The sequence below is a fragment of the Scatophagus argus genome, chromosome 14, assembly GCF_020382885.2.
Source record: "Scatophagus argus isolate fScaArg1 chromosome 14, fScaArg1.pri, whole genome shotgun sequence".
Classification (NCBI taxonomy): domain Eukaryota; kingdom Metazoa; phylum Chordata; class Actinopteri; family Scatophagidae; genus Scatophagus; species Scatophagus argus.
The window spans coordinates 18,922,412-18,947,771 of NC_058506.1; the positions used below are offsets into that span (position 1 = coordinate 18,922,412).

The 25,360-nt window shown below is 42.1% G+C and overlaps 1 protein-coding gene across 5 annotated transcripts in view; it reads left to right on the plus strand.

Annotated features, from left to right (window-relative positions):
- Nucleotides 1-25,360, plus strand: part of si:dkeyp-23e4.3 (rho GTPase-activating protein 7) — a 73,030-nt gene that overhangs the window by 34,397 nt on the left and 13,273 nt on the right. Inside the window, exons 1-9 of one of the 5 annotated variants that reach the window (XM_046409975.1) lie at nucleotides 6,920-7,166; nucleotides 16,927-16,998; nucleotides 17,103-17,184; nucleotides 17,695-17,758; nucleotides 18,653-19,266; nucleotides 19,444-19,660; nucleotides 19,918-20,316; nucleotides 21,514-21,872; nucleotides 22,278-22,454. In XM_046409975.1, the coding sequence (XP_046265931.1) occupies nucleotides 7,154-7,166; nucleotides 16,927-16,998; nucleotides 17,103-17,184; nucleotides 17,695-17,758; nucleotides 18,653-19,266; nucleotides 19,444-19,660; nucleotides 19,918-20,316; nucleotides 21,514-21,872; nucleotides 22,278-22,454 (1,997 nt within the window). In that variant the 5' untranslated portion in view covers nucleotides 6,920-7,153. Of the gene's footprint in view, nucleotides 1-6,919; nucleotides 7,167-16,637; nucleotides 16,808-16,926; nucleotides 16,999-17,102; nucleotides 17,185-17,694; nucleotides 17,759-18,652; nucleotides 19,267-19,443; nucleotides 19,661-19,917; nucleotides 20,317-21,513; nucleotides 21,873-22,277; nucleotides 22,455-25,360 lie in introns of those variants that run through there. The other 4 variants (XM_046409976.1, XM_046409974.1, XM_046409973.1 and 1 more) reach the window with 4 other exon arrangements.

The window sequence follows — 25,360 nt, forward strand, 5'->3', positions numbered from 1 at the left end:
GATGGCGGGGTTTTCCTTTATGTGGAAACCAGATAAATGCCAGTAAGAGTCAACCGTTCAAAAATCATCTGCCACTAAAGCTTGATTCAGGACAGTCAGACATTTATGTACATGAAAATGAATAAAGAAGCAGAGACAAGATATTTGAAGTAGCTTTAAACTGAATTAAAAAATAGTCAGAAAGTATGAAAATACTCCCCAAGTTGAAAAGCAGACTGAACCTTCATTACTGTTGTCCTGCAGTGCTTGTCCTCCACGCGCAATGACATCTGTCCCTGTCTTCTAAATTAATCCTTTTATTTCTTGCGGTCTGTTTGTGTGTGTGTGCGTGTGTGTGCGCGTTCACCTCCCCTGTCTGCCATGACGACCGTTTGACCACAATGCAGCACTAAATGTTCTCAACCACAGAGGGCTGAGGACAGGTGTAGCCTCATTAAGAAGGCAATGATGGCTGAGAGAAAATTCACACACACACACACACACACACACACACACCATCTTGTGTGTTTTTCACAGTCATGGCTGTGTGTGTTTGCTTCTCACATGTGAATGTGTTTCTGTATTTGGCTTGAATTCAAAGTTGAGATCTGACTTTTAAGAGCAGTTTTGCAGTGAATATTTGCAGAGTCTGGACCTCTGAGAGCAGCTTCTGCTTAAATCATAACATCCCACACTTCTCCCCTGCTGGATCCTGACAGCAGATGCTTACAGAAGATGATGGCACCATTTCCTCCATTTTGTCTTCCTGCCAGCATATTTCCCTCAACTCCTGAATTTTTCATAGCTCTTGTTTTTTTTCTTGACTCCATGAGAGACTGCGAGGCCCATTCAGGAGCGTCCTGGTGGCTTCAGCCTGCACTTTTGTTGTTTGAACTTGACCTTGGACTTTCCTTTCAAGAAGACTTTTGCCGTTTCCATCCGTCCCCGCCATCACTCAGAACGCCTTGGTTAAAATTTGTCAAGAATCTTTTAGGATCTCTCGCAGGGAGCCACAACAGAATATGCGAGTGTTTTCATTATGGGTTTCATACACTTTCTGTAGTAAAATTCTTACTGGGACAAAATCTTATCAAATGGTGGTCCGACGGCTTTAATCTGTGTCAGTTTAGGGGCCAAAAAAGTTTGGGAACCACTGATCTGGTTTTAATATGGAAAAATGTAGTAGCGTGATCAGAAACATAAATATTTGAGTTGAGAATTTCAGCCTTTTCCTCTCACCAGTGTCCACACTTTTGTCAGAGGACAATGTCAGACGTTGCACAAATACAGCCCAACTGTCACACTTGGTGTTTAGAGGAATTTTGGAGCCATAATCATGCTGAAAGCCTGGTAATAACATCTCTGAACATGGTGCCAGGGGCTCTGCTGACCCTTGGCAATGTCCCCGGGTTTCCATCCACTGCCCAGAACAAAACAACAGAGATCACTTTATTTATAGTGTGTGTCAACCAGTACAGTTGGAAGGTTCAGCTGTGGGGCGTCCCAGTGACTCAGCGGGATGAAGGCGCCTGCCAAACTAGATTGTTTTTCAGTTCTTATGTTCCTATTAATTACTGTAATGTTGACTGTACCTCCGACATATTAAATTCTTTTAGCCGAGTGATACCTTCTCCCTCAATTTCTTTTCATTTTAAATTATCTGAGAAAACTTCCTGAGCATGCTCAGTGTTTTCAGGCCCAGCTTCCCTCACAAACAGGTGCAGACGTTCACATCTGCCCGGTCTAATACACTCCTCTGCAACTGGCTATTCATCAAAAAGAAGAAAAACATGGCTGACAGTATGGTAATGTTGGGGTTTTAGCATGGAAATAAGGATGAACTCTCGAAGAAGATAACAAGATGGCAAGAAGAAAGCAATCCATCAAGTAAATCCCCAAACAGCCATTTCTGCTTGTTATATTAACAACATTGGAGCTGAATGTTTGCAACAAACAGCTCTCATCTATCAGTTAACTGAACCGGTTGGTGCTTCAACTTTGCTTTTGTTTGTCTCTTGGGGATTTCTACCCAATTCTGTTCGCTGTACTTTGAGCCTGCCGAGTGTTGCAGGCAGACCGATCTACCTCCGTGACACAGCATAAAGTTCATACTATGCCCTCTGTCCGAAAAGGACTCGGGGTCAGTAGTTCAGTTTCCAAGGTGGAGATCCCTCACCGGCTTCCCATCAGCAAACACGACTGATTCTGTTTGTTGAAGGCAGGCGTTTTATTGAGAGTAAATCTCATCAAATGCCTTGCTGAAAATATTTTTTGTTTAAAGAAAGAAAGTGAAGGTGAAATGATGATGCCGGTAGCGTTTTTGGTGAAAGCGGCACCTTTGCTCATAGATATTATTAAAGAACAAAGAGACGAGATGCTGTAGCAGCAGCCTGGGCTGAAGTAGCTTCAGATCAGCTGATGGAAAGGAGCGCATAACCTCCCCATTTAACTGTTTCTGAAATAATTTGTATTGCCTTTACAAAGAAGAAACAAAATGAATTCACTCGCGTGGCCTTAAGGTCGAGCCCATTATGAAGTTTTCTGACACCAGCAACTAAATCTCTTTGCTTGATATTCACAGATGCACCATCAAAACAGCTTTGTGCTTTTTAAATCTCTGTGTTAAGGCTCCCCACTTCCGTCACAAACATAAAAACTGGATATCTGAACTCCGGGCCTTTGGCATTTTGTTTTGAAGTTGTAGAGAATAACAGTATGGTGGGTTCTTTCACAGGAAAGCAAGCCACTCAAAGACATCAGAAAGCCTTTTATGCACCGACAAAGAGCTAAAATAAAGCTGGGAGAACAAAAAACAAGACATAAAACTTTGTCCCCCAAATCAGCCGACTCCTCTGATTCCCAGTGTTGTTGGAAAACAAACAGCACATTCTGACTCAACCGTGCTGGCAAAGAAATGCTGCGTCAGCTGCCAGAGTATCCATCCATTGGCTTTGGGGGGTTGCGCTCCTCGTTAAAACACTTTCCAAATGAACTGTGTGTGGACGGCCCATTACTTCACGCTCTCAGATCACTCCTAATTGCTAATAAAGAGCCGCTCTAATAAGATTCCCAATTAATTGATTGTGACCACGGGAGGCTGCTGGCGTCAGGATCTGCCTGTGCAGCAGCCAAACAGCAGCAGCGGCGGTGGCCTCCACAAAGAAGGAATCAGGATTTTAATCAAGACGTTCATTCCAGTGAGGAAGATGTGATTTTTTTAATAATGGGTGGAGCATCCATGCTGTTTCTTCGGTTACACAGAGGGAACTGGCTGTGATCTGTAAATTGTGTCAGATGTGCTTGTTCATGGGATGAAAATCACCATCACCAACCGTCATTCTGCAGCCCGTGTGTGTGTGTGTGTGTGTGTGTCACAGAACGCATGACTCAGACAGTTCAGATATTTAACTCAACCTGCACCCCTGAGAAAGGAGACCACTTAGTGCTGTTTTCACCACCTTGTTTTAAAGGTTAAATATATGTGATTTTGAACACCAATACAACAGCAAACTAAAGATTTAGTGAAGTGATGGCATCCTGAGCAGTCAAACTCCTTATGAAAGCTGTGTTTTCTAAATGAGAGCACTGGTGCTGACTGTTTTACATAATAATAGTGGGCCTCAATATGTCTCAGTCTGTCTTGTCTTATTTTGCAGGATTTTGAGCTAAAGTTAGCAAATCAAAACTTGTCAGCCTTTCTGGTTTTTGCTCATCTGAACACTGAAAATATCTCAGGGTTTTGTCAAGCTGTTTCATGGAACATTAACTCTCTTAATCCATCCTAATTTATACAGCACAAAAGAAAATAACCGGTTAATGAGAGCTATCATACTGCTTTGCATGTCATAACACTCACAGTGAATTTACTGGTTACTGTCATGAAATACGGGCTGACAACTTCTGTGTTCACCAGACAGTTTTTATGGGGGCTGCCACTAGCGATCATTTCCCATATCGTTTAACTCATCATTGGTTGTTTTTTTTTTAATAAACTAATTCATAGTTTACTCCATACTGTTTCTCAGAGGTGAAGCCTACAGGTTGTTCGGTTGGTCAAACCAACCGTCCAAAAGCAGCAAATTCCTCTCATTTTAAAGCAGAGAGCATTTGTCATTTTTGATCATCTAAATTATTGTTGATTGATCGTTTGACTTTGTGCTGAAACTTCAGGCCCACACTGTGCTGCATGTACAGTCAATGAAAGCAGAGAGACATGTTTACCCTGTCGCACACACACGCACAGATGAAGTGATTGGTCTTGTTCTTGTGCTGCAGTATTCAGAGGGAGGGACACAGTTCAAGAGAGCAGGACACTTCCTGTCCTGCTGCATCGGAAATACCAAACCCAAAGCCTCCGAGGCTGCATTCACATTAGTCTACACACACACACACACACACATGCGCACATTCGCATGCACACAAAGTAAACACGTACACACCCATGAACACACACACAAGTGGCAACGAACACGTCGTGAGCCTACGCCTGCAAGAGAACCCACAACACATCTCGTCCTCATGTACTGTAGCTGTCTGTGTCAAATAGCATAACACGCACATATCTACACACACATACACACATCACACATAAACACTGCACACATCACACACACAGAAACTCCCATCCGCTGCGAGTATTGTTGGATTCTTCCTCCTCTGACGCCCGTGAGGCTCTTGCTTGGGAAAAGGAAACGCAGTCTTGTGTAACCTTCCACAGCAGATACAGTGAGAGCGAGTGTGTTTGTTAGCAGGGCCAGAGGTCAGGCCTCGAGACCCGCTTTCATCCTGATTCCTGAAGTCAATTTGTGGGCTTCAGAGACCCCCAACCCCTCATTTCTCTTTAGGACGAGGAGTTAACTGCTTGGAAATGAATAAGCTGAAGTGCAGTCAAATAACCTTCCGAAAACTTTTCAAATGTCTTCTGCGTCTTACAGTCCGTCACTTCACACAGGATGAAATACATAATAAAAACTCTCTCACACACACACACACACACAGAAGGAGTGGATAACAATCACAAAACAAATAATGGTGAAAAACAACAGAATGTAAACCTCTGTATGACGTGTTTCGCTAACTTATTTCTCAGACAACTGATTAAATTGTTTTTTAACCTGAAAAACACGGCTGGAAACGTCTTTCAGCAGGCCTGAGTTGTGTCTGCAGACAAAGTCATGATACATTCATGACAAAACAGCTCCAAACCCTGGTTAACATTCAGGGATTTATTATGTGGGGCCGCCCCAACAACCTTCATGTGTTTCTTACACCAGCGTGGATTCCAGTAGCAGCAGGAAGCAAATAAGATAAAATGACAAATTGTGTTATGTATTTTAACTTTTTGTATAAATTAAACGATGAAAGATGAAACATGTAAATCACTGACTTCTGGAGGTGGATTTTGCTATGTTTGGACCAAGTCAGGTGAGCTGCTTCCCCAGACAAATTTGAGTCCCTGTACACAAGTCCTTACAGATTAAATTTGTGACTGTTTCACAAACTGCTGCCATTCTGTGCTGTAGTTGTTAAGCTGTTTGAACAAAGAACTAATTCTGTCTCCTCCTCGAGGTTTCTCTGTGCTGAAGTCAAAGTCCTCCTACATTATCCTCTGTAAGACCTTCACAGCAGGATCTGAGGAGGAGGAGGAGGAGCTCTGCATCCCAAACAGCCCAAACGCTTCCATAAATCACAGATGTTGTAAAATATCAGAGTAAATATAAAGCAGGCGATAGAAATGACTGAGAGGGAACCTGCTGCTCGGTCTGTTCGGAGCAGCTGCTGCAGCTGGAACACAAATATGTTGTAATAAATCACGTGTTAATCAATGTTTTGTCGATGTTGTTGCTCTGATGGCAGTGCAACACGAGAAATACCTGAGTGGGTTTTTGACTGTTTTGTATATTTCACACAACCAAAAGTTTTCAAATCTTTTTTCAACCTGCAAACAAACTCATGATATTTCTGAAATCCTCTCAGAAATGTTGGCAAAAAGGAGAAAACAAGTTTCAGCCTCTTTTTTTCCCTCTCTTCTTCCTCTTCCTGCTCTTCTTCCTCTCACTCTGAGGCTGTCGACAGACTGTGAAAAACTCCATTAGTTGTTTACATACTCCCACTTTCTCCTCCTACACTCGTGAATTAATGTAGCGAATCACGCCAACCGCCTTCCTCCTCTCTCCTCCGAGGGAGTTATTCACATTTAAAATCCCATAATCAAACACCTACGCCTTAAATGGAAGGCCATTAACGCTAATGGTATACCTTGGACTGAGCTAAGATGAAACCTTGAAGAGCTACAGACTATTAGAGAAAGGCAAGGACTTTATCCTCCTCGTATTGAGCTATTCGGCCGGTATGATGTCGATCTTTCATTTCATCTGAAGTGGATCTTTTTCAAAGCCCCCCCTGCTGCCAAGCAGCAATGAGAAGGTCAGGTGGAAAGTATTCGGTCTGAAAAAGGAGAAAATCTTGTTAATTTCCTCACTCCCTCTTTGTAATTTCATCTTTGGAGGGTTGTGATTCAGAGCCCGAGCGGAGGAGAATATTGATCTGTATTGTGGGACCTCATTTGAAGCAAAGTTGAACTTGTGGCTGCCAGAAAGGCCCCGTTTTAAATGACAGAATTTAAAGTGAAAAACATAAAAATTGCCACCCTCTAAGCAGACTCCCACCCTGTGGAAACCTCTGGTCACTCCTGCACTACGCGGGCAGCCAGCAGCTCACTCTTGGATCCATCATTTCCTTCCAGGGTGAGTCAACAACAGTCGACTTTTAGAAACTTTAACTTCCATATTTGACTTCTTTCTCATCTCTTCCAACCACAGAGATTCAAAGTAGTTTCAGTCTCCTCAGGCAGGCACATATGTGTCTCAAGTGTTTTCCCTCGGGTTATTTTTAGGACAGCCCCCCCTCCCCCTCTGGTGTTGGTCCGATCCCGGCCAGAGGAAGAGGAGTGGCAGGGGAAAGGGGAAATCTTCAACAATGACTTCATTAACATGATGCCCAACATGACCAGTGCAACTGGACCTCACTGCTCCTTTACAACACTGGATTTATGCCTTTTATCTGTGGATTTAATATTTAAAACATCTCAGAGTCTGATTCTTTGCCACCTCTCATCACTTGTCATGGAAGTTTGCTAAAGTTTCCTGCATCCATCACTTCAGACCTCAGAAGAATGTTGATCACAAGTGAGTATGTGTTCAGCTCCAGCTCATACATGACAGACGCGGTGAAAATGAGAATCTGTGCCTGTTTTTTTTTTTTTTTTCTTCTGACCATTGCCTGATGACATTCATTAATGGAGACTATTGGTTAATTAACCTAACGAGTGGTCTATAATGAGGACCTGATCGAGCCTTGATGAGACAGAAAGTGTGTCCTGAAAGTCTCCTCTGCTGACTGAAGTGAAGAAAGAGTTCACATTATAAGGCACATGAGACTGTGGAAAGATGCTTAGCGTATAGTTTTAACAGATTTCTGTGTAAATGTGTAGCAGGAGTTTTAATCAAAGTGCAATAGGGTTGTTCTAGATCCATGCGGTGGAAAAGGAATTTGAAGCACTCAGGCCTCCACTGAGAGTTCTTTGTTGTTTGGAGGCCGTGGGACTGAAAACATCACGAGCAGAGTTTTGAACTCTGCTGGAATAAAAGCTTTTTCTCTGACAGGAAGAGCGTAGGCATCGCTCTGAATGTGTGTGGGTTACCTAAAAAATGTGATCTGTTCACCTGCTGAAGAAAACTGCAACAACTGTGCGGCGAATTTAGAGGACGCGCACGCCTGAGTATGAAAATCACACGTGAACTGTTTAAAAATTGTTTCCTTTGTTCTGAAATCTGTGACCTGACATCTGCGGTTGTATTTTCGTCTTGTTGCTTTCAGCAGTATCATCTGCAGGACCTCACATTTGCCCTCCTGTTGCGTAATACATAGAAGTTATTTTGCTCAACGCGTTGTATTGTTGTCTTGTCAGTGAAAGCAAAGCTGCAATAAGAATTTCATGGCTTCAATGGTTCAATATTCAGATTTATTAGCTACTAAACAGGTCACAGTGAGTTAGCTGAACTTCAGCCAATCAGTGTTCATCTGTTTGGCTCTGGTGGGGGATGTTTGACATGGTTGAAGGTTTCTGCAGAACATTTACAAACATTTTTCACTTCAGAGTACTGATGCGTTTGAAAATTAACACCATCTTCATGATTTTAGCGGTGAAGCCATTAGTTGATTCAGAAATGAAACAGCAATTTAGAAATTAGAGTAGAAGTACTTTGAAGTCTTGGACTCTGCAAAGTTTTGATGAGAATAAATTTCTTCACCGTTTTGTGACGTTTTCAAGTCTTTAACTCTGAGCTGACACTGAATCACCTTCAGTAGCTTCCAGTCAGTTCAGCCACGGCGCACAGTGTGTTTCTTCCTCTGTAGGGGTCGTTTACGTAGAGAGAAACCTGATCCTGCAAGCACACGGCCTATTTTATTCTTCAGATGAAATCAGGACTCACTTTAGCTGCGTAATTCAATGGAAATTTGACATTCTCTGATTTCTTCCAGCAAATGCTGCCATGGTGGGATGCAAATTGACCTCACAGCAATTATGTAACTTCTGAGTAACATGATGTTCAAAGGCCTGATTGCCTGCAGTGCATTTTTGTCCATTTCCTACTGACAACACCTAAATTCAAGCAAATGACTCATTTAGCCTTCCCAGGCCACAGTCAGTGAGGCAGACATCTGTGAGCTGCCTCTGTTGGGCTTCGTAATCCTTCTCTAATGAGTACAAATATTTCTCTCACTTTTTCTGTACCGGACACACGCTGTATTTGTTTTGTCAGACATCTTGTTTGAGACGGTTGTACATGGCCAGAATGATTCAGTCAGCACACAAAGCAGAACTGATTACAGCGAGGAAAACCTTTAATATGGCAGGTAAAAACAGTTTCCATGGCAGGTTAAAGTCGATGAAGATGAACTGAAGGGTTAGCGTTGGACGGGGAACACAGCAGGTGAGGTGAAAATAAAGAAAGTCCTCTCCCTGTGGTTTAGTTGGGCTCGGTCTGTTGTCGTATCTGTTTCTACGAAATACCCCTTTAGTTCTTCCAATTTGCTTCACGGGAACCTGAGAGTGTTGATCCGAACTTAGTAAGGCCATCTTTCCACTGGCACGAAGGCTCGGGACAGTGTTGTTAGCAACGGAGGGCAACAGCATGCAGGAGTGATTACTCTCTACCTACGTATGAGCTAATGCTGCCGTACCTGCCAGCTGAGCGTGAGCCAAGTCATACTGTGTGTGTGTGTGTGTGTGTGTGTGGAGTTCTCATGAAATTTCATGAGACGTCTGAAATTATATTCCAATATTTATTAGCCTACCAATAACAGAATGATGGTGAAAAGAGGCAGCCCACGGGGTTTCATTTAAGTGAGAGGACTGAACTAAAACATGAATAAAGACAAAGAAGAACCACGGAAAGCAGAAAGCAGCCTTTCCGCTTTTCAAAGGGATTCATATTGGATTCTTTTGTTCATATCAAATTTTCAGTTTTTGGTTTTACACTCTAAATTGCCCAGACCTGAGTTTAAATACTCAAAGATACTTCAGTTGAATCCTTAGGCCTTCAAGTGACCCACAAAAGCAAACGAGACCATCAGCGAGAAGACTGGCTGTTTCTGTGCTATTATTCTTAATACATGCAGTTATTCATTATTGCCCACAGAACAATATACATACTAGGTATACTGTGCAGAATTTCTCTGTTCAACAAAAATGTTTGAGGTTGCTCATCTTGGGGTAAAATTATGCAGTAATTCAAGAGTAAAAAAACACTAAGTTTTAGGAGCAGAAATTAGTTTTTTTCCGCTTTGCTAACCTTTGGGATTTGACTTGCACGATCATGATAATCCGTCCACGAAGTCAGCCTCTGGCTAACTTCTCTCCCTGACAAACAGATGAAAGCTGAACTTCCAGTCCTTGTTGTTATCACTTCATCTGTTGGAGCAGGAGGAAACGTAACCCCATTCAGGTGCTGATGTTTCACAGCAGCTGCCGCTCTCACAGTTTATCGCCTCTCTTAACTGAGTTTTTTCTTTTCCTTTCACTTCATAGTGACAATAGGCAGGCATCGCAGGGGCCTTTACGCTTGTTTCCATTGTAACTGTGGACTTTCTCCTCTCCGGACGTTCCTGGTTCAGCCTGTTCTGTCAGGGTCAGTGAAGGTCTCATTTGTGTGATCTGATCCTCAGATTTTTTGAGACTGCTTTCACCCTGAAATTCTGAAGTGCTTTTATTGTTGTTGAATTAACTGAATCTCTGTTTGCATTGCTGTTTTTTTCTCCCCGTGTTTGACAAGTCCAGCCACTTCTGTGTTTGTCTTTCGAGATTAAATGGCAGCTTTTGCCGTTGGCACTTTATTGTGTACAGAGAGAACCGAAGACACACACTCACTCAGTTTAAAATGTGAAAAGGTCTTAAGTCAAATCATGCAGTACATGCATGGTCAGGTACCTGGCACATTTTAAAGAATAAGAACAGAAAGTTTTAAACCAGTTCTTGTTGGTTAGAGCTGAACATTTAGAGCACTTTATTATTTTAACAAGAGTCAAGTAAAAAGTGGCTCCGTTAGCTTCTTCCTGTAAGAATTTTGTCTGAATGATGACAGTTTGTGGGAGTAAATTGTCAGCAATAGCACAGTAATTGCCACTCAGCATCAAGGACTTTAACCTCTTCAAACCCCCGAGGCTGTTTGGTCCATCATCACAAGCATCCAATCAGAAACCTCCTTCATTATTCCTTCAAGTGCTTATTAAAAGATTTGTTTGTATAAGTGTCATATAGCATGTGAGGAAGGCTCTCTGCACATTTTGGGTTCCCGGCATCCTTCTTGTTGTGACCCTGGTCCATCACGTCTTCCAGTAAAGGCAGAAAGTTGACTCGTATTCAGGAAACCTCTTAACCACACAAGAGGGTTTCCTGAATAAAACAGTGATGATGGACAACCAAAAACATCATCCTGAAATATTTTTTTTAAAGGATTTCATGTCTCCAGCTGCTTGTCCGTTCAGTTTGTACTTGATAAACTTAATCTATATGCTGCTGCTGCTGCTACTGCTGTAATCACCGCAGGTCGCTGCGGAGACGAGGGTCAGCAAAATGCCTCAAATTAATTCAGCCTGGCTGAGAAACATTCAGCCAGGAGGTTAATAAGTTTTTGTTCCCTTTTGACAAGTGTGAGACAATTTGTTTCTGCTGCTTTACACTTCAGTTAAACATGAGATGAATTTTATCTCTCGGATAATTAATTATACGTGCACTCTATGTGCACTCCAACAGCTGTCCAGGATTGTCCTGCTGCGTGAGACCACGTCCAGTGTTTGCTTCCCATTTCAACCAAAAACACTACACAGTTTTCATCAGATGTCAGGATGTTATTCAGCTGTCTTTGTGGCAACAAACTTTTGTATTTTTAGCGACAGATTGGGACATTTTGCGGCCATTTTTGAGCAAACAAACTCATGACAAAACCAACTTTTTTAAACTTTAAGTTTTTTTGTGTTGTATTCTGTCCAGGTCTCAAGTACAGCATTATCACAAGAAACACTGAAAAACAAAGAAAGGTAAAGTTTTGACATGACTACGGATTGGAGAAACATGCAGTGCTAGCATTTATTCTTCCATTTGGGTTTAAATAAATGTTGTCATCAATACTCAATGACACATCATGAAAATTGATTTTATATCAAAGTCAGTTTTGTGTGCAACTTTAGCACACACTCTTATCTTGGTTGTCCTGGTTCATCAGAGACATGTTTGTCCATGGGACAACATGCTGATGCGTGACACACAAAGAGAGTCACGGAAGAGACTTTTAGTATTTGTCCCTGTGAACCTTCGTGACCACAGACATTTTAAACTTCCCCTCTCTGGGCTGACTGGACTCTGGCAGGAATGCCATGAGAGAAACAGCGAAGAGAAACAGGGAAACTCTGTTTGCCTGTTTTGACAGCTGACATACCTCTGATCTTCAAGCACACTGCTCAAACCTTGTGGGACGCTCTAAAGCATCTCCCTGAACTGCAAGCAGAGCAATGGCTGCACTTTATTGTCCACCAGCTACGCAGAGGTTTATTGAGGTGTCAAAGTGGTGTGAAAGCCCTCAAAAATAAGTTAAATAGTTTAGAATAGTAGTAGTAGTAGTAATAGAATAGTTTTAGAAGTGCTGCGAGACAGATTCTGCTTCCTCTATACTGAGCCAACCAATCTGTTACCCCCCAGCACAACACAATGTTGTAGCTGTTGTTGTGTGTGTTGTGATCTGCGCTTCTCCGGTCTTTGTTTTGGTAGCTGAACTCGCCACATGTGTATGTTAGCACGTGAGCGACTCTGGAGGAAGAGCGATCATCAAATACCAACATCCCAAAGCATCTGTCCGCCATCTTTCTGTGGAATGGCTTACTGTACCTTCAATTAGCCTAGTCTCTGGAGAGCAGTGACTCTGCTACTTCAGGTCAAAGTTTTGCTGTCCAGACAAGAATAAACACCCAGCCTCAAACGGTCCACAGAGCACGTAACCCCACCACCCACAATTCCTCTCAGCATCCACATCCACACACATGCTGTCCAGCTTCCTGGCGCTAGCAGGGCGGAGCACATCCACATCTCTTATCAGAGCCCAGAGGGGCCGAATCACAACTTCCTCAGAGACAGAATCATTTGGAAGGGGAAGGGGCCATTGCCGGCAGTGGTCACATTGCGCCAGGAGCTCAGCAGATACAATCACACTTCGAGAGGGGCCCCACAATGTGGCAGTCGAAATCGTGATCAAACACAGATGCAGAGAATGAACTGTACTGTTGTTTCTGACAGCTCAGAGTGTTTTGTTCCTCACCGGGCTCATAATTCATGTGGAAATTCGGTCAAACATGTATTGAGCCCGTGATTGACGTACTTTTGTTTTCAATGCCTTCTAGTTTCTCCGAGAGCAGAATACGAGTGGGTTCACTCCTTTATTTATTCACGTCTCACTGAAACAACTTATTGTGTGTATCAGCGTCTCTGTATTGTGTGGCCGTCTTCTATGTGTGGAGGGGCTGGACTTTCTGACGCTCCTCCGGCGTCACACGCTGACAATACCTTTAATTAATCAATAAACTATCGTGTAAGCTGAGCCCACTGTTACACCGTTACAGTAAGTTGAATTAACCAAAGAAAATCAAGTCAGTTTATCTATGTGACCTAAATCGACATCCTCGATTTGAGTGAGGAAAACATTTAACCGGGAAACAAATAATGGAGGAAACAAAGAGGATGCAGTGTTTAATTAAGTGAAGACAAATAACACAAGGAACCATTAGGACTCATTGATCTCCTGTGTGTTATCCTTTTAGCAGATACAGAACGCCACCTTGGAGAGGAGGATGTTTTTCTTCTCCTCTCACCTGTTTGCTATGAGAGAAGAACAGCTGCTAAACTCAAACACAGTGTGCAGTTGTCCTGTCTTGGCTTCCAGGTTTCGTTGCTGCCTTTTGAAGCCTTCGAGTAGCCAAGATGCCAAGTGCAGCTTTAACATCCCAACACCTTGCAGCACGTAAGGAATCAAAGAAAACAAACTTTTGTGTCGGGGCTTTTCTTCTGATCCAGGTTTGGCTTTGACTTCACTCCAGTCCATCTCTATCCACAACTGCCCTGGAGCGTGTTGCGTTTAAGGACTCCAGTTTAATTCTGATAATAATAATAATCATTCAGTTTCCACACTTTCCCTGCAGACTTTTAAGATTTTAACCTTAAACATTTTCAACAGAAGCTCCTTCTCTACACTCTGAGCCACAGTTGCCTCAAAGCAGAATATCAGACCTATTTAAAGTGGAAAAGGGGTTTAAATGACAAGAGCTTTTAACTTCTGACCCTCGAGGTGGCAGCGTTAGTAACGGATCGGGATGGAGTGATGTCAGCTCTGAAAAAGTGGTGTGGGTGCCTTGCTGAGCTCAGGGCTCTAACTCCAGTGGCTCTGCATATCCCCTGGATTTACAGATCCTCTCGCCGACATGTGAGACCGCCGCTCAGAAAGCACACTTGATCCCTTTTCTGTCTCAAATGTCACATCTTCATCGTGACGCCAGAAAATGGGCTCTGCGTTCAGATGTTTAACCAGCAGGACGCTTGGAGACTCAGGATAAACACACTTAATCCTCCCTACTTTAGCATTCAGTCTTTAATTTCTTTGTATGTCCCTCACTTTAAGTCTATGCTCTTTTCATAATTTGAATTTTATCAATTTATTTGCTGAAGCAGTGCAGCATATTGTAGAGCAGATACAGCACAGGACGTTTACACAAAGGAAACATCCCTGAAGATAAAATTAAAGCATGACTGTGAAAGACGTACAGCCATTAATTAACACATTTACATACGTTGATTTCCTTCACTATGAAGTCCTCCCAACATGTTCTCTTTGCTCCACAGTGGGATGTCAAACAGTCTTCCACTGTTGCAGAAGAAGTCTTGCAGCTTTGGCAACTTTTAAAACACTGAATTTATTAGGCATAATCGCTCCACATTTCCACCATCAACATGGTTTGTTATTTGTAAAGTCCAGTAGGTGTTCAGTACTGTCCGTGTACTGTTTATATTCAATCAATTTCCATCTGGCTTCTCTGGTGTTCTCGTTATCTTCAATAAAAGTTGATCCTTCTGCTGAGACGATTACAGTAATTATCTGTAGAGCATTTTGTTTTGAGCATTCTGAAGCTTTATGAACTCAGTAGTTACTCAGCTGAAGGGTTACTTCGTGATTCTCCATTCTTGAAAGTACCACTAATGCAGCATTTTATTTGTAAATATGCTCAGAAATTTCCTTCCACTGTACATGCGCATCACTTGTTGTGGATGAACGTGATCTTGTTGGATGGCCATCATCCTTAAGCTTGTTAGCCGGTCAGCGTGCAGCTATGAGCAAGCATGAGTGTGTTTTCAATTTTTCAGACATTCTGACCAGACAAAGATCCAAGTGGGATTAAAATGTTGTCTTTATGAACTTCAGTGGCGCTGAGAACATTTTTTCATTCATGTTGCACCCGTTATTCTTCTCCCAGTGTATGTTTTAGCGTTAGTGCAGACTGAATACTGGATTAAATGTTCTGCAGGCTGTACTCCTCATGCTCCTTTAATAACAAAGTTTATTTTTCCATCTGCCGTGAGAGAGTAGTAGTGAGAGAGGAAGATGCAGCCAGACTCTAACCAGTCCAAATAAGCGCTATCCCAACATTTAGCTAGTTTTGTTGTCTGATGCAGACAACAGTATTGAGACATCTGACCATTACATCAGCAGGGACTTTAATAACATCACATTCTAAACACACAGACAGCTTTGCAGCTATAGCAGCTTCCACTCTTTCAACAACATGTTGGAGTGTTTCTGTGGGAATTTTTGTCCATTCATGCAGTTGAGCATTTGTGAGGTCACACACTGATGTTGGACCAAAAGGCCTGGCTCACAATGTCCGTTCCAGTTCATCCCAAAGGTGTTGGATGGGGTTGAGGTCAGGACTCTGTGTGGGCCAGTCAAGTTCTTCCACACCAAACTCATCCAACCATGTCTTTATGGAGCTTTGCTTTGTGCACTGGGGCACAGTCATGCTGGAATAGAAAAGGGCCTTCAACAAACTGTTGGCACAAAGTTGGAAGCATAGCATTGTCCAAAATGTCTTGGTATGCTGAAGCATTAAGATTTCCCTTCACTGGAAGTCAGGGGCCGAGTCCAAACCCTGAAAAACCCAGCCCCATAAAGAGATGTGTCCCAATACTTTTGTCAACATAGTGTAGATTATACACCTTGACATTTTTAAACCAAATCCTTCTTCGTCCCTGCCCATTTACTCATTTTGACTCTGGGCTTCTTCTTAAGTCGGTTGTCATTTTGATGATTGCCATATCTGCTGAATTTCCCACTCATGTTTACATATTTGGGCCATCTGCTTTGTGTTGCACTGCTCTGCTGACCCCCAGGGCGTCCAGGGAAGCAGCAAGACCGCATTGTAAGCCAAGTTTCCATCCTGCTGTCAAGTGAATTTGAGGCAAACTTCTGAAAAGTCGCAAAAAATAAAATGCGAATGAGATGCTTTTTTCTCAGCTGGAATGAATAAGCAATAAAAAAAACCAACAACCACCAGACAAGAAGTCTTTGAAGAAGCGATCAGTCATGGGCAAACTGCTGTTGTTGTTCTTTCGTGGAGACTAATGTCAGCCATATATCATGCTGTCTGAATATGAAAACAAGAAGTACCCTGGGCGGTTTTCTAACCGCAACAGGCCTCGTATGCATGCAGGGAGAGCAGGTTTAACATTTTGGTGAGGGTTGCAGTGGACAAACATTAAGAGATCTCTCAGCAAAGTCAAATCCTCTGCTGAGCCCTGCAAGCCAGACTGAGAAAATGATTTCTGTGGCTCCTTATTGTAAACAGCCCAAATGAAGAAAACGTTTTTATTCTCCAGTACTTTGAGTACTTGTATATTTGTGTTTTGGGGAAATACTTAACTCATTGGTTTTGGGTGTCAAGTGCAAGTGTGTGTGTGGTTTGATAAAACAACTTTTCTAAATAAAGTGCTTTAATATGGAAGAGAGAAAATCCAGCCAATGAGCAATGAGTCGTTTTTTATCTTTATCTACAGCCAGTTATCCAAACGCTCAAACAAGCATGCCAGGCCAGTAGGGGGCAGTAAAGGCTACTTTAATGATATGTCAAACACCAGAGAAGAACATTCTGAGCTTACTCTGTTTACATAAAATGAGCCAGCACTTTAGAAAACTGGAGGGAAACTTACTTTTTTTTTTCCCTAAATGCAAATGTAATTAAACTTCATAAACAGACGACTGATTAAGTGCAAATATTTTCCCTCTTGAAGCGGGCAGAGCATGACATGATTATAATTTAATCAAACGCTGTTTTACTTCTTACTGTTTGCAGAGATTGAAGCCAAGGAGGCCTGTGATTGGCTGCGAGCAGCCGGCTTCCCTCAGTATGTGCAGTTATTCAAAGGTGAATACGAGGTCGTCAACCTGCGCCACACAGCCAGCAAAGGTGATACAAACCCTCTTCTCAGGCAGTGTCTCATTGGCTCATTTGTCTCGTTTGTGTGTCAGACTGCAGGTTCCCCATCGACATCGAGTGGGCGAAGCGAGATCACCACTTCCTGGATAAGGATGCCCTTGATTCACTGTGCAGGTAACACACTCATGTAGATGACTGTGTGTACAGGTGAACCAAATGCTTTACAGGAAGTGAGAGCATTGTATCATTAACAGCTTTTACACTTTAATCCATGACAACCACACAGCAGAAAATACAGTCTTGTATAGCATTCAGAGGTGTTCATTTTCTTTATGTTATTTTAAGTCTTTAAATTCCCCACCTGACTTAATCAATACCACACTTACAAAATACCATGAAATGACAAATTTATTGTTCTGTATTATACAAGATCTGAAGCCTTCTAACTGAGCAGGAAGAGTCCTTAGGAACGTCCTGATTGCTCACTGATCAAAATGGTGCTCCTGTAGACTGTATAAAACATGGACGAAGTCGACATGATATCACCCATAGTTCTCTGAAGAGCCGCTTAGTGTGGCAAAGCATAACGCGCCGCATTATGGTGATAAATGATACGGCACAGTAATATGCAGACTATTATTAAATGACACTCTCACTCTAACCACTTTTCCCGTCCTATTTCAGGAGATTAAGCACTTTAAACAAATGCGTGGAAATGAGGCTGGAGCTGCGCAGATCAAAACGCAGGGTGAGTGTTGAGAGCAAACTCCAAGAAACTCAAACGCAGCAGGACTCTCGTGTGGAAGCAGCCGCAGCCCTGGGGGGCGTCACGCCATGAAATCTGCACTTTTAACATCACTTGATTTTGACTGTTTTCAAGTGATTAGTTCGCCTCCTCCTCCTTCTCAACGGTTTTTCTTTCGAGGTGAAAGTGAACTGAGGTGTTCAGAAAAGAAAGAGAAGAGGCAGCAGAAGCTGAACTTATAAAGAATTAAAGCTATTTTATAGAATGTTAAATAATAACATTCTATAATATTAAAATTTACAGCTAATAAAATGTATTTATATCAGAAATAATAATCTTACTGCACTGACAGTTTGTTTTAATTATTATTATTTTGATAAAATAAGACTTTGAGAACAAAATACTGCATTAAGATTAATATGCTCTGTATTATACTGGCCATATTAATAATATAGTACTGCATTACATTATATAAGAATAGCATATGGTTTTTGTGTAAAAAGTGTCAAATAAATGTGACATAGTAAAAGTCTGAAGTACAGAATGAAAAAGTCAAAAGTAGAACCAGCTTTAGACCTGCTGGGTGAACACATTTATAGTCATGAAGTTTTTCTCGATCCACAATGAATAATTCTTTTAAACAATGCTGCTACATTTTAAATTCTAAATATAAAGTTAGTGTAGGTGGTGATACGGTTTCTGCACAGTGTGATGTTTGCATGAATGTATAATGATGTTCATGCTCATGTAAATTATTGAAAACATCTTTGTGTTTGTGTGCATTTCATTCCTCTGTGTTTGCATGTCTCTCCTCTGCATGTATTACTGACAGCTACTCTGTTTATATTCTGCCACATTCAGATTTCTGTATTTGAACCTTCCACCTTTTTTTTCCAGGTAGACGACTGTGACGAAGAAGACTTTTGTGCCATCAGCCCCAACTGGACCTACGACAGGCGGACACGGAGATGGCGTCGCGTCGACTCCACAGTGGACATCCTCCCTCTGTCCGACAGCCCCATCGGACCTCAGGACGTCTCTATGTGTGAGGTCAGCGACTGCCACGATGTCTGCTCCATCCACAGCTCCAGCAGCACCGACAGTGAAGGCCAAGACGGACATTGCAAGAGTCGCAGAGACGTTGCTGTCAGTGCAGCCACCTCCACAACTACAACAACCTCCAACAACACTGACGACCAGGAGACCAGCAGGAGCTCCTCCCGCTGCTCCTCCACAAATAAGACGCCGTCCCTGGACACCTCATTCAGTGGACCCCCTTCCCCTGGTGAAAGTGGTGGAGGATCATCTGCCATGATGCTGGAGGTTGAAGGCTGCTTCCCAGACAAGCCGCCCAGGAGGAAGGGCACCAGTTTGCTGAAGAAGATGGAGAAACTGAAGCTGAGGAGCACAACTGGCCTCCTTCTTTCTCACAGTGGTGTCAGTGACAGGCAGACAGGCAGGCCTGTTCTGATCCAGGAGGAGCGGATGGAGAACGTGCAGAGTCCATCAAGGTGAGAAAAGCAAATTGCAATATTTCAAAGACCCAGAAGTTTATTTAACGACATTCATGGCCATACATCCTGCAGGATCAATAAAGTTCTTATCTTATCTTCCTTTATTTAGACTGAGAAAAGCTGGAAACATTTCAAAGATCTTTTTCTTATGCCAACCTTCCTGAATGTCTCCAGTCTGCAGGTTCATCCCAACAGCTGTGCGTCTTCCTCGCCCTCATCTCCTCACACCATCAGCAGCAGCAGCAGTAACAACCACTCAGAGAGCAGCAGCACCGTCAGCACACCCAGTCCGGTCACCCGGGTCAGGAGTAACTGCAAACGCTCCAACAGCGGAGTCGGGGTCGGCGGAGGAACGGGTCGGAACAAGCAGAACTACACAGGAACAGCGGAGGTCAGTTAAGGAGGCTGCGGGGGGGAGAAAAAGAGTTTATTTAAATTAATGAGCAAAGTCTATCACAACAGCCTGACTCAGTGCAGTTTTGTGTATGAAAACAGGCACTTTGAAGGATGTGAACGTGAGGTATTATTTGATATATTCTGCCAAAGGAAAACTGAAGTAAATAAACTAAGACTAGTGATTATTTTATTCTGTCGTTACTTTTTCCTTTTTCTTCAAACCATCACTCCTACATCTATTCACCCTCTCAGGACTTCAGGAACCAGATCAACAACAACAACAACAGCATCTATGAGAGTCTGGTCTTCCAAATCCCCCATGGACACAAACCGGGGACGTTTCCCACTTCCCTCGCACACAAACACACCATCCTGTCCCCCATCATCGACAACACCTCCGTCAACTGGAGGACCGGGAGCTTCCATGGTTACCGGGGACGACACAGTTGCCACCGTGGCACATCATCACTGGCCACTGGCGACCGGGACCTCTTGTCTTCCTCTTCCTGTGATGTCCCCAGCCCGCGTGCTGCACTTGATCATCGGCTGAGTATTTACGACAACGTGCCCGACAACCTGCAGCTGTCTGGAAGTGAGGGGGGCAGTGGTGAAAGTGTCAGTGATGCAGAACGGACGGGTGAGGAGTCAGAGGTGGGTCAAAAGATGATATTTATATTTATTTTTACATTTAGATTTATTGTAGCCTGTCATACATTTTCTGATATTTTGCAAAAAACACCTTAAGGCCTCCTTATACTTCTAACTTCTCTCTCAAACTCTCTTTTTTGCCTCCACGCTGATAGCAGCCCTGGCCCTGACATTATTTGTTTTACCATCCATTCATTTCAGGGAAGCTTTGAGAGAAATTTAGACAAATTTAGTATAAATTCCCACTTGGACTCAAAGATGAAGTGATTAGATTCTGATTCTAGCCCTTTTCGTGCAGTTACAGCACCGTAAATGTCTGTGTGCCATCATTCCCATTTGAACGATTTAGTCGGGCTAAAGACACTGACATCTTCCTCTCTTCAGGAACAGGTAAAACACATTTGCCTTTAGATGTAGTCAGATTACATATCATGGTTACTTCGAAGCATCCAGCAGCATCCAGCAGCCTCCAGACAGCGTCATCAACTGATTTCGAATACTCTGGAATACAATATTGGTAATATAACATTAGTAAAGTCGCTTGACTGATCAAATGCAGACTCATATGGATCAAAAATCAAACAGACAGCACAAGCAGGAGTCTCTCTCTTTCTCTCTTTATCTCTGCGGCCTCTCTGCTAAATAAAGGATAAAATATCAGATGAAAATCTACAGAAACACAAGTAATTCAGGGGAGCTCCACACGGAGTTTTCCCATAAAGCCGGAACTCATTATATATGTGCTCGTTGAAATTATACAATAATCTCTGAATACGGAAGGAAGAGAGGAGCATTTGGGGAAAAAAAAGGTGGCAGCCATGTTGAAATAAAATATTATAGGAGTAGTAAGAAAATAACTTTTAAAGAACCATTTACATTTTTGCTTCCAATCTTTGGAGAAAGTGATCAATGGCAACAAAATCCTTAATGTGCAAATTCTTATAAACATTCATCTGAAGAGAAAATTAAAAGAATGCAACCGTAACCAAAAGATTGCAAAACATTTAGAAAAAATTGACATTTTCTGATTAAAGTAAGAAATATACAGCTATTTCCATGGTAATTGAATATCTGAAGTTCCAATTTGTTATGGTGAAGTTCCTCATTTACACTAGTATGTACAGTCTGTTATCTAAGTCTCTACAAAAGATAAAGTCTCTTCATCCTGTGATTTCTTTCCAAATTCTTTTCCTCTCTCAGGTGAGTCGGCTGCTGGCAGATGAAGATGTCTTCTCAGCTCTGGACAGCGTTTTGGAAAGCATCAGTGACCTCCAGCAACTGGTTTCCTCCTGGTCTGAAAACCTGTCCGAGGATGACTGTCAGAGAGGTTCCTCCTCTACTTCCTCTTCGTCTTCCTCTTCTTCCTCCACCCAGGACTCACCTGCCCACGGCTCCTCAGCCACCTCCCCCTGCCCCTCCTCCCCCAGCCACATCCATCTGGAGGTGCAGCATCGGGAGGAGATGGAGGAGGAAGAGGAGGAAGAAGAGGAAGAGAGCCCTGAGAAGCTACCAGTGAATGAAGAAAAGTCAAAGACAAGATCGCCACAACCCAGGAGCAGGTGAGGAAGCTTGAAGAGTAATGCAACAAAATGAAAATTAAAATGAAGTGTTAAATAAAAAAAGATGGTGGACACAAAGAACTGACATTTAAGGTCCTCAGTTAAAAGCTTTTTTTTTTTTTTTTTTAAATATCGATTACCATCAAGTCTAGGAAATACAAGTTAATTATTGGACACTTTCCATTGCTCAAATGTTAGCCTTTGTGTGCAGCAGAGCCCTAATAATGACAGTTATGGGGATTTATTTCTTTAGGCATCAACCAAAATGAAGGGGAACTTACTGTGAGAAGCGCTAAGATAAAGAAGTAATCTCACGCTGAATAGTTTGACTGCCTCTCTTCAGTGCTCTGGGATAGAATTGGTTCCCATTCCTCTGATTATAAAGTGTGTTTGCTGTGCACCCAGCAGAGTGAGCCGGCAGCTACACTGGTCCAGTGAGCAGAGCCTGCCTTCCCTGCCCACCAGTCCAGGAGTGGAGAACCAGTCTGTCTCCCAGTTCCTCCTGCTGCAGAAACTCGCTCTGCTGAAACTCACCGCTCTGATGGACAAATACTCCCCGTCCAGCAAGCAGGGCTGGAACTGGTAAGAAGTCTGACAGGATGAAGGTTCAGTGAACGTTTTGGCTGATTTCATGGTTGAGAATGAATGTTCAGGGTTCAGCAGATGTTGAGGCCGCAGTTAGCAGAGTTGTGGTAAGGTGAGAAGCAAAACTTTGACAGCATTCGTAGATCCTTTGCTCCTGCACAGCTGCATGCAGAAGCTTCTTCAAGGAAACGACTGTGGAAAGGAGGGCAGGCGGGCAGGCGGAGGGTAAATATTTCGAGCAGCCTGTTTAGAAAATTCATTCATTATTCATAGCACAGGTGCAACCTTGTCTTGGCTTAAAAACAAACAAAAGCATGCTTCCAGAGGAAAAGGACTGCAGGTGCCTCACCTTCACTCTGTAATTCCAGGGAAATCAGAGGGAAGTTCTTCTCTGCTCACTCAGGCATTGTGGGTTGTTTTGGACTACTTTTTCTTTTTTCAGAGGGTCACACTGGGTCCCTGTCCTCTGTCTTTTGTCTGTCTCTGTGTGTCATTTTCTTCTCAATCACCGAATATCTCATAGATTTTAAAGCAGAAACATATGCGTGTGAATGAGACATGTGTGGACACATACACTATATATGTAGATTTTGTCAGATTGATGTATTCTGGACCACAATAAGGTTGCCTCTGGGCCGAATGTGGCCCACGGGCCGCTGGTTGAATAGGCTTATCATTGATCAGAAGGTGCATTGTGCAAAAGGTGGTTGAGGTCAATACCAAAAAACGAGCAAGATCCTCACAAAAGAACATTTGGTAAATAATTTAAAAGCAGGTTGTTTCGCGCACATCCTCGTTTCGCCAAATCTCTACAACGAGGCTGTTGAGTGCAAAGTTTGCATGAGTCACCGAAGCCACATTTCTGAGAAATACGCTGAAATAGTTGAAATATACAAGACTTTTCATTTAATACTTATTGGCCAACTGTTTCTGTTCTTATGTCTTCCTGCGTTTATCCTCATGCAGGTTACACATACTGTTGGTGAGGGTACAGCAAGCCTTAGGGAAAGATTGTAGCAGGGGGATGACTGGATTTTGGACAAATTGCGTCTTCAAATAGCGAGGTTGCAGGCTGTTGAAATCAAACTGTGCCTTGTTTAAAACCGTGTTTTCACTGCACTTTTTGTTGACATACACGGATTTAATGAGATCAGTATTTTGCCTCCCACACTGTTTTTGAAATAAGCCCTCATGCAAAATTGAGACAAATTCATTTTTAATAATAATAAAACATTCAGACATTCTGCTTGTTTACTCTGCCTAACATTTGTATTTTCTAATGTGTTCTGAGTAAAAACACGACCTGCCTGTTCTCTGCTTTGGTAGAAAACCAATTAGATTTTTGCCGAGGTTGTTATGCTCAGTGTGATAAGGCTGGATGTGGGAACTGAGCACTGAACAGAAAGCCCTCCTGAAATTACTCCTCATAGATATTCGTCTTTAATTTTCAGGATCAAACATGTGTATTGGGGGGGGGACTCAGGAAAAACAGCCGCTCTGTGGCAGCAGGTTGAAAAGCTTTGGCAAGGCTTCCTGCGCTGTTTTAGCAATTCAAACTGCTCCATTTTACAGAATTTAAACTTTAATAAATCACATTAAAGGAAGGGAAAACGAACAGAAATCACATCAGACCTGAGCTCTAAGAAGGAAAGGAAGAAAACTTCAATTTAACATTTGTTTAAAATAAAAATATAAGCTGGAGTTTTACATGAGCATGAACTTTGAAGGACAAATTACTTGTTTTTGGCACACATTATATATTATAATGTAATTATGGTCACCTCAAACTGGATTATGTAACAATCATAAAACTTGCCTGCACAATACAAGGCCAAAACATAGCTCAGCACACTAAGATAAGCTAAGCTACTGGACTGCTGACTGTAAGCTTACATTAAAATGTGCAACAAATAATTTTTAACTTATGAAACTTATTAGGTTACGAAAAGTAACAATCTGTGAAAAGATTTACAACACATAGACCAGAACAGTCTGTTTATACATTTCCATACTGAGTAGTACATTAGCTAGTTAAAAGGAAGAGTTTTTGTTTTATTTTTTTTTCTTTGTGGTTATAGCTATAGTTGTGGAGAAAAACAAAATTACTGACCAAAGCACAAAGATAAATGAATATATAAAGGGTCGCTATATAAATGGTCATTCATTCACCAGATGGAGATTACTGTGGCAAATTTGTCTGGATTAGCAAGCAAGCTAGTGTTAGCTAACATTAGCCAGCAAAAACCACAATATAGTTCACATGCTTAAGTAAAGCCTTTTGGTAGATTTTCTTTACTTATTTTTCTTTATTTATTTTTCTTAATTTTCTCCAAAAGGCATCATTTAAACATATTATTATTATTATTATTTAATTATTATTATAGCAATAGTAATCATGGTTGTGTAAGTGTTGGAAATGTTTATCAGTAGCCTAAAGGCTATGTTTGAGGAAAGACCTCAAGTGCTGAAATTCTGCCAGGACTATGGAACATTGTCTATGATCAAATTCATTGTAAAATTCATTTCAGTTAAGCCACAATTAAAAGCAATGAGGGAAAATATATATTATAACACTTGGACGTGGTGTGAAACTGTATTGAAAATGCATTTGCACATTGAGACAAACTAAGACGCACAAAAAAAACATGCCTCAATTGACCAATTACAACATGCCAATATATAAGACCTATATATAATCCGAATTTTTAAATTAACTGCTATTTAACTGACAGAAAGAACAAGACGGCACCAGTTTGTCACCAGTTTAAAGTAGCCAGTAGCAACTTCGGGCCAAAAACCTTGTGCTGATAAAAAGGGTCAAATTAGTGTGAACCCTGTGCTTGGTGACTCGCTGCCAGCTTTTTAACTGCACGACGCAGAGATGTCAGTTTTAGTTTGGGTGC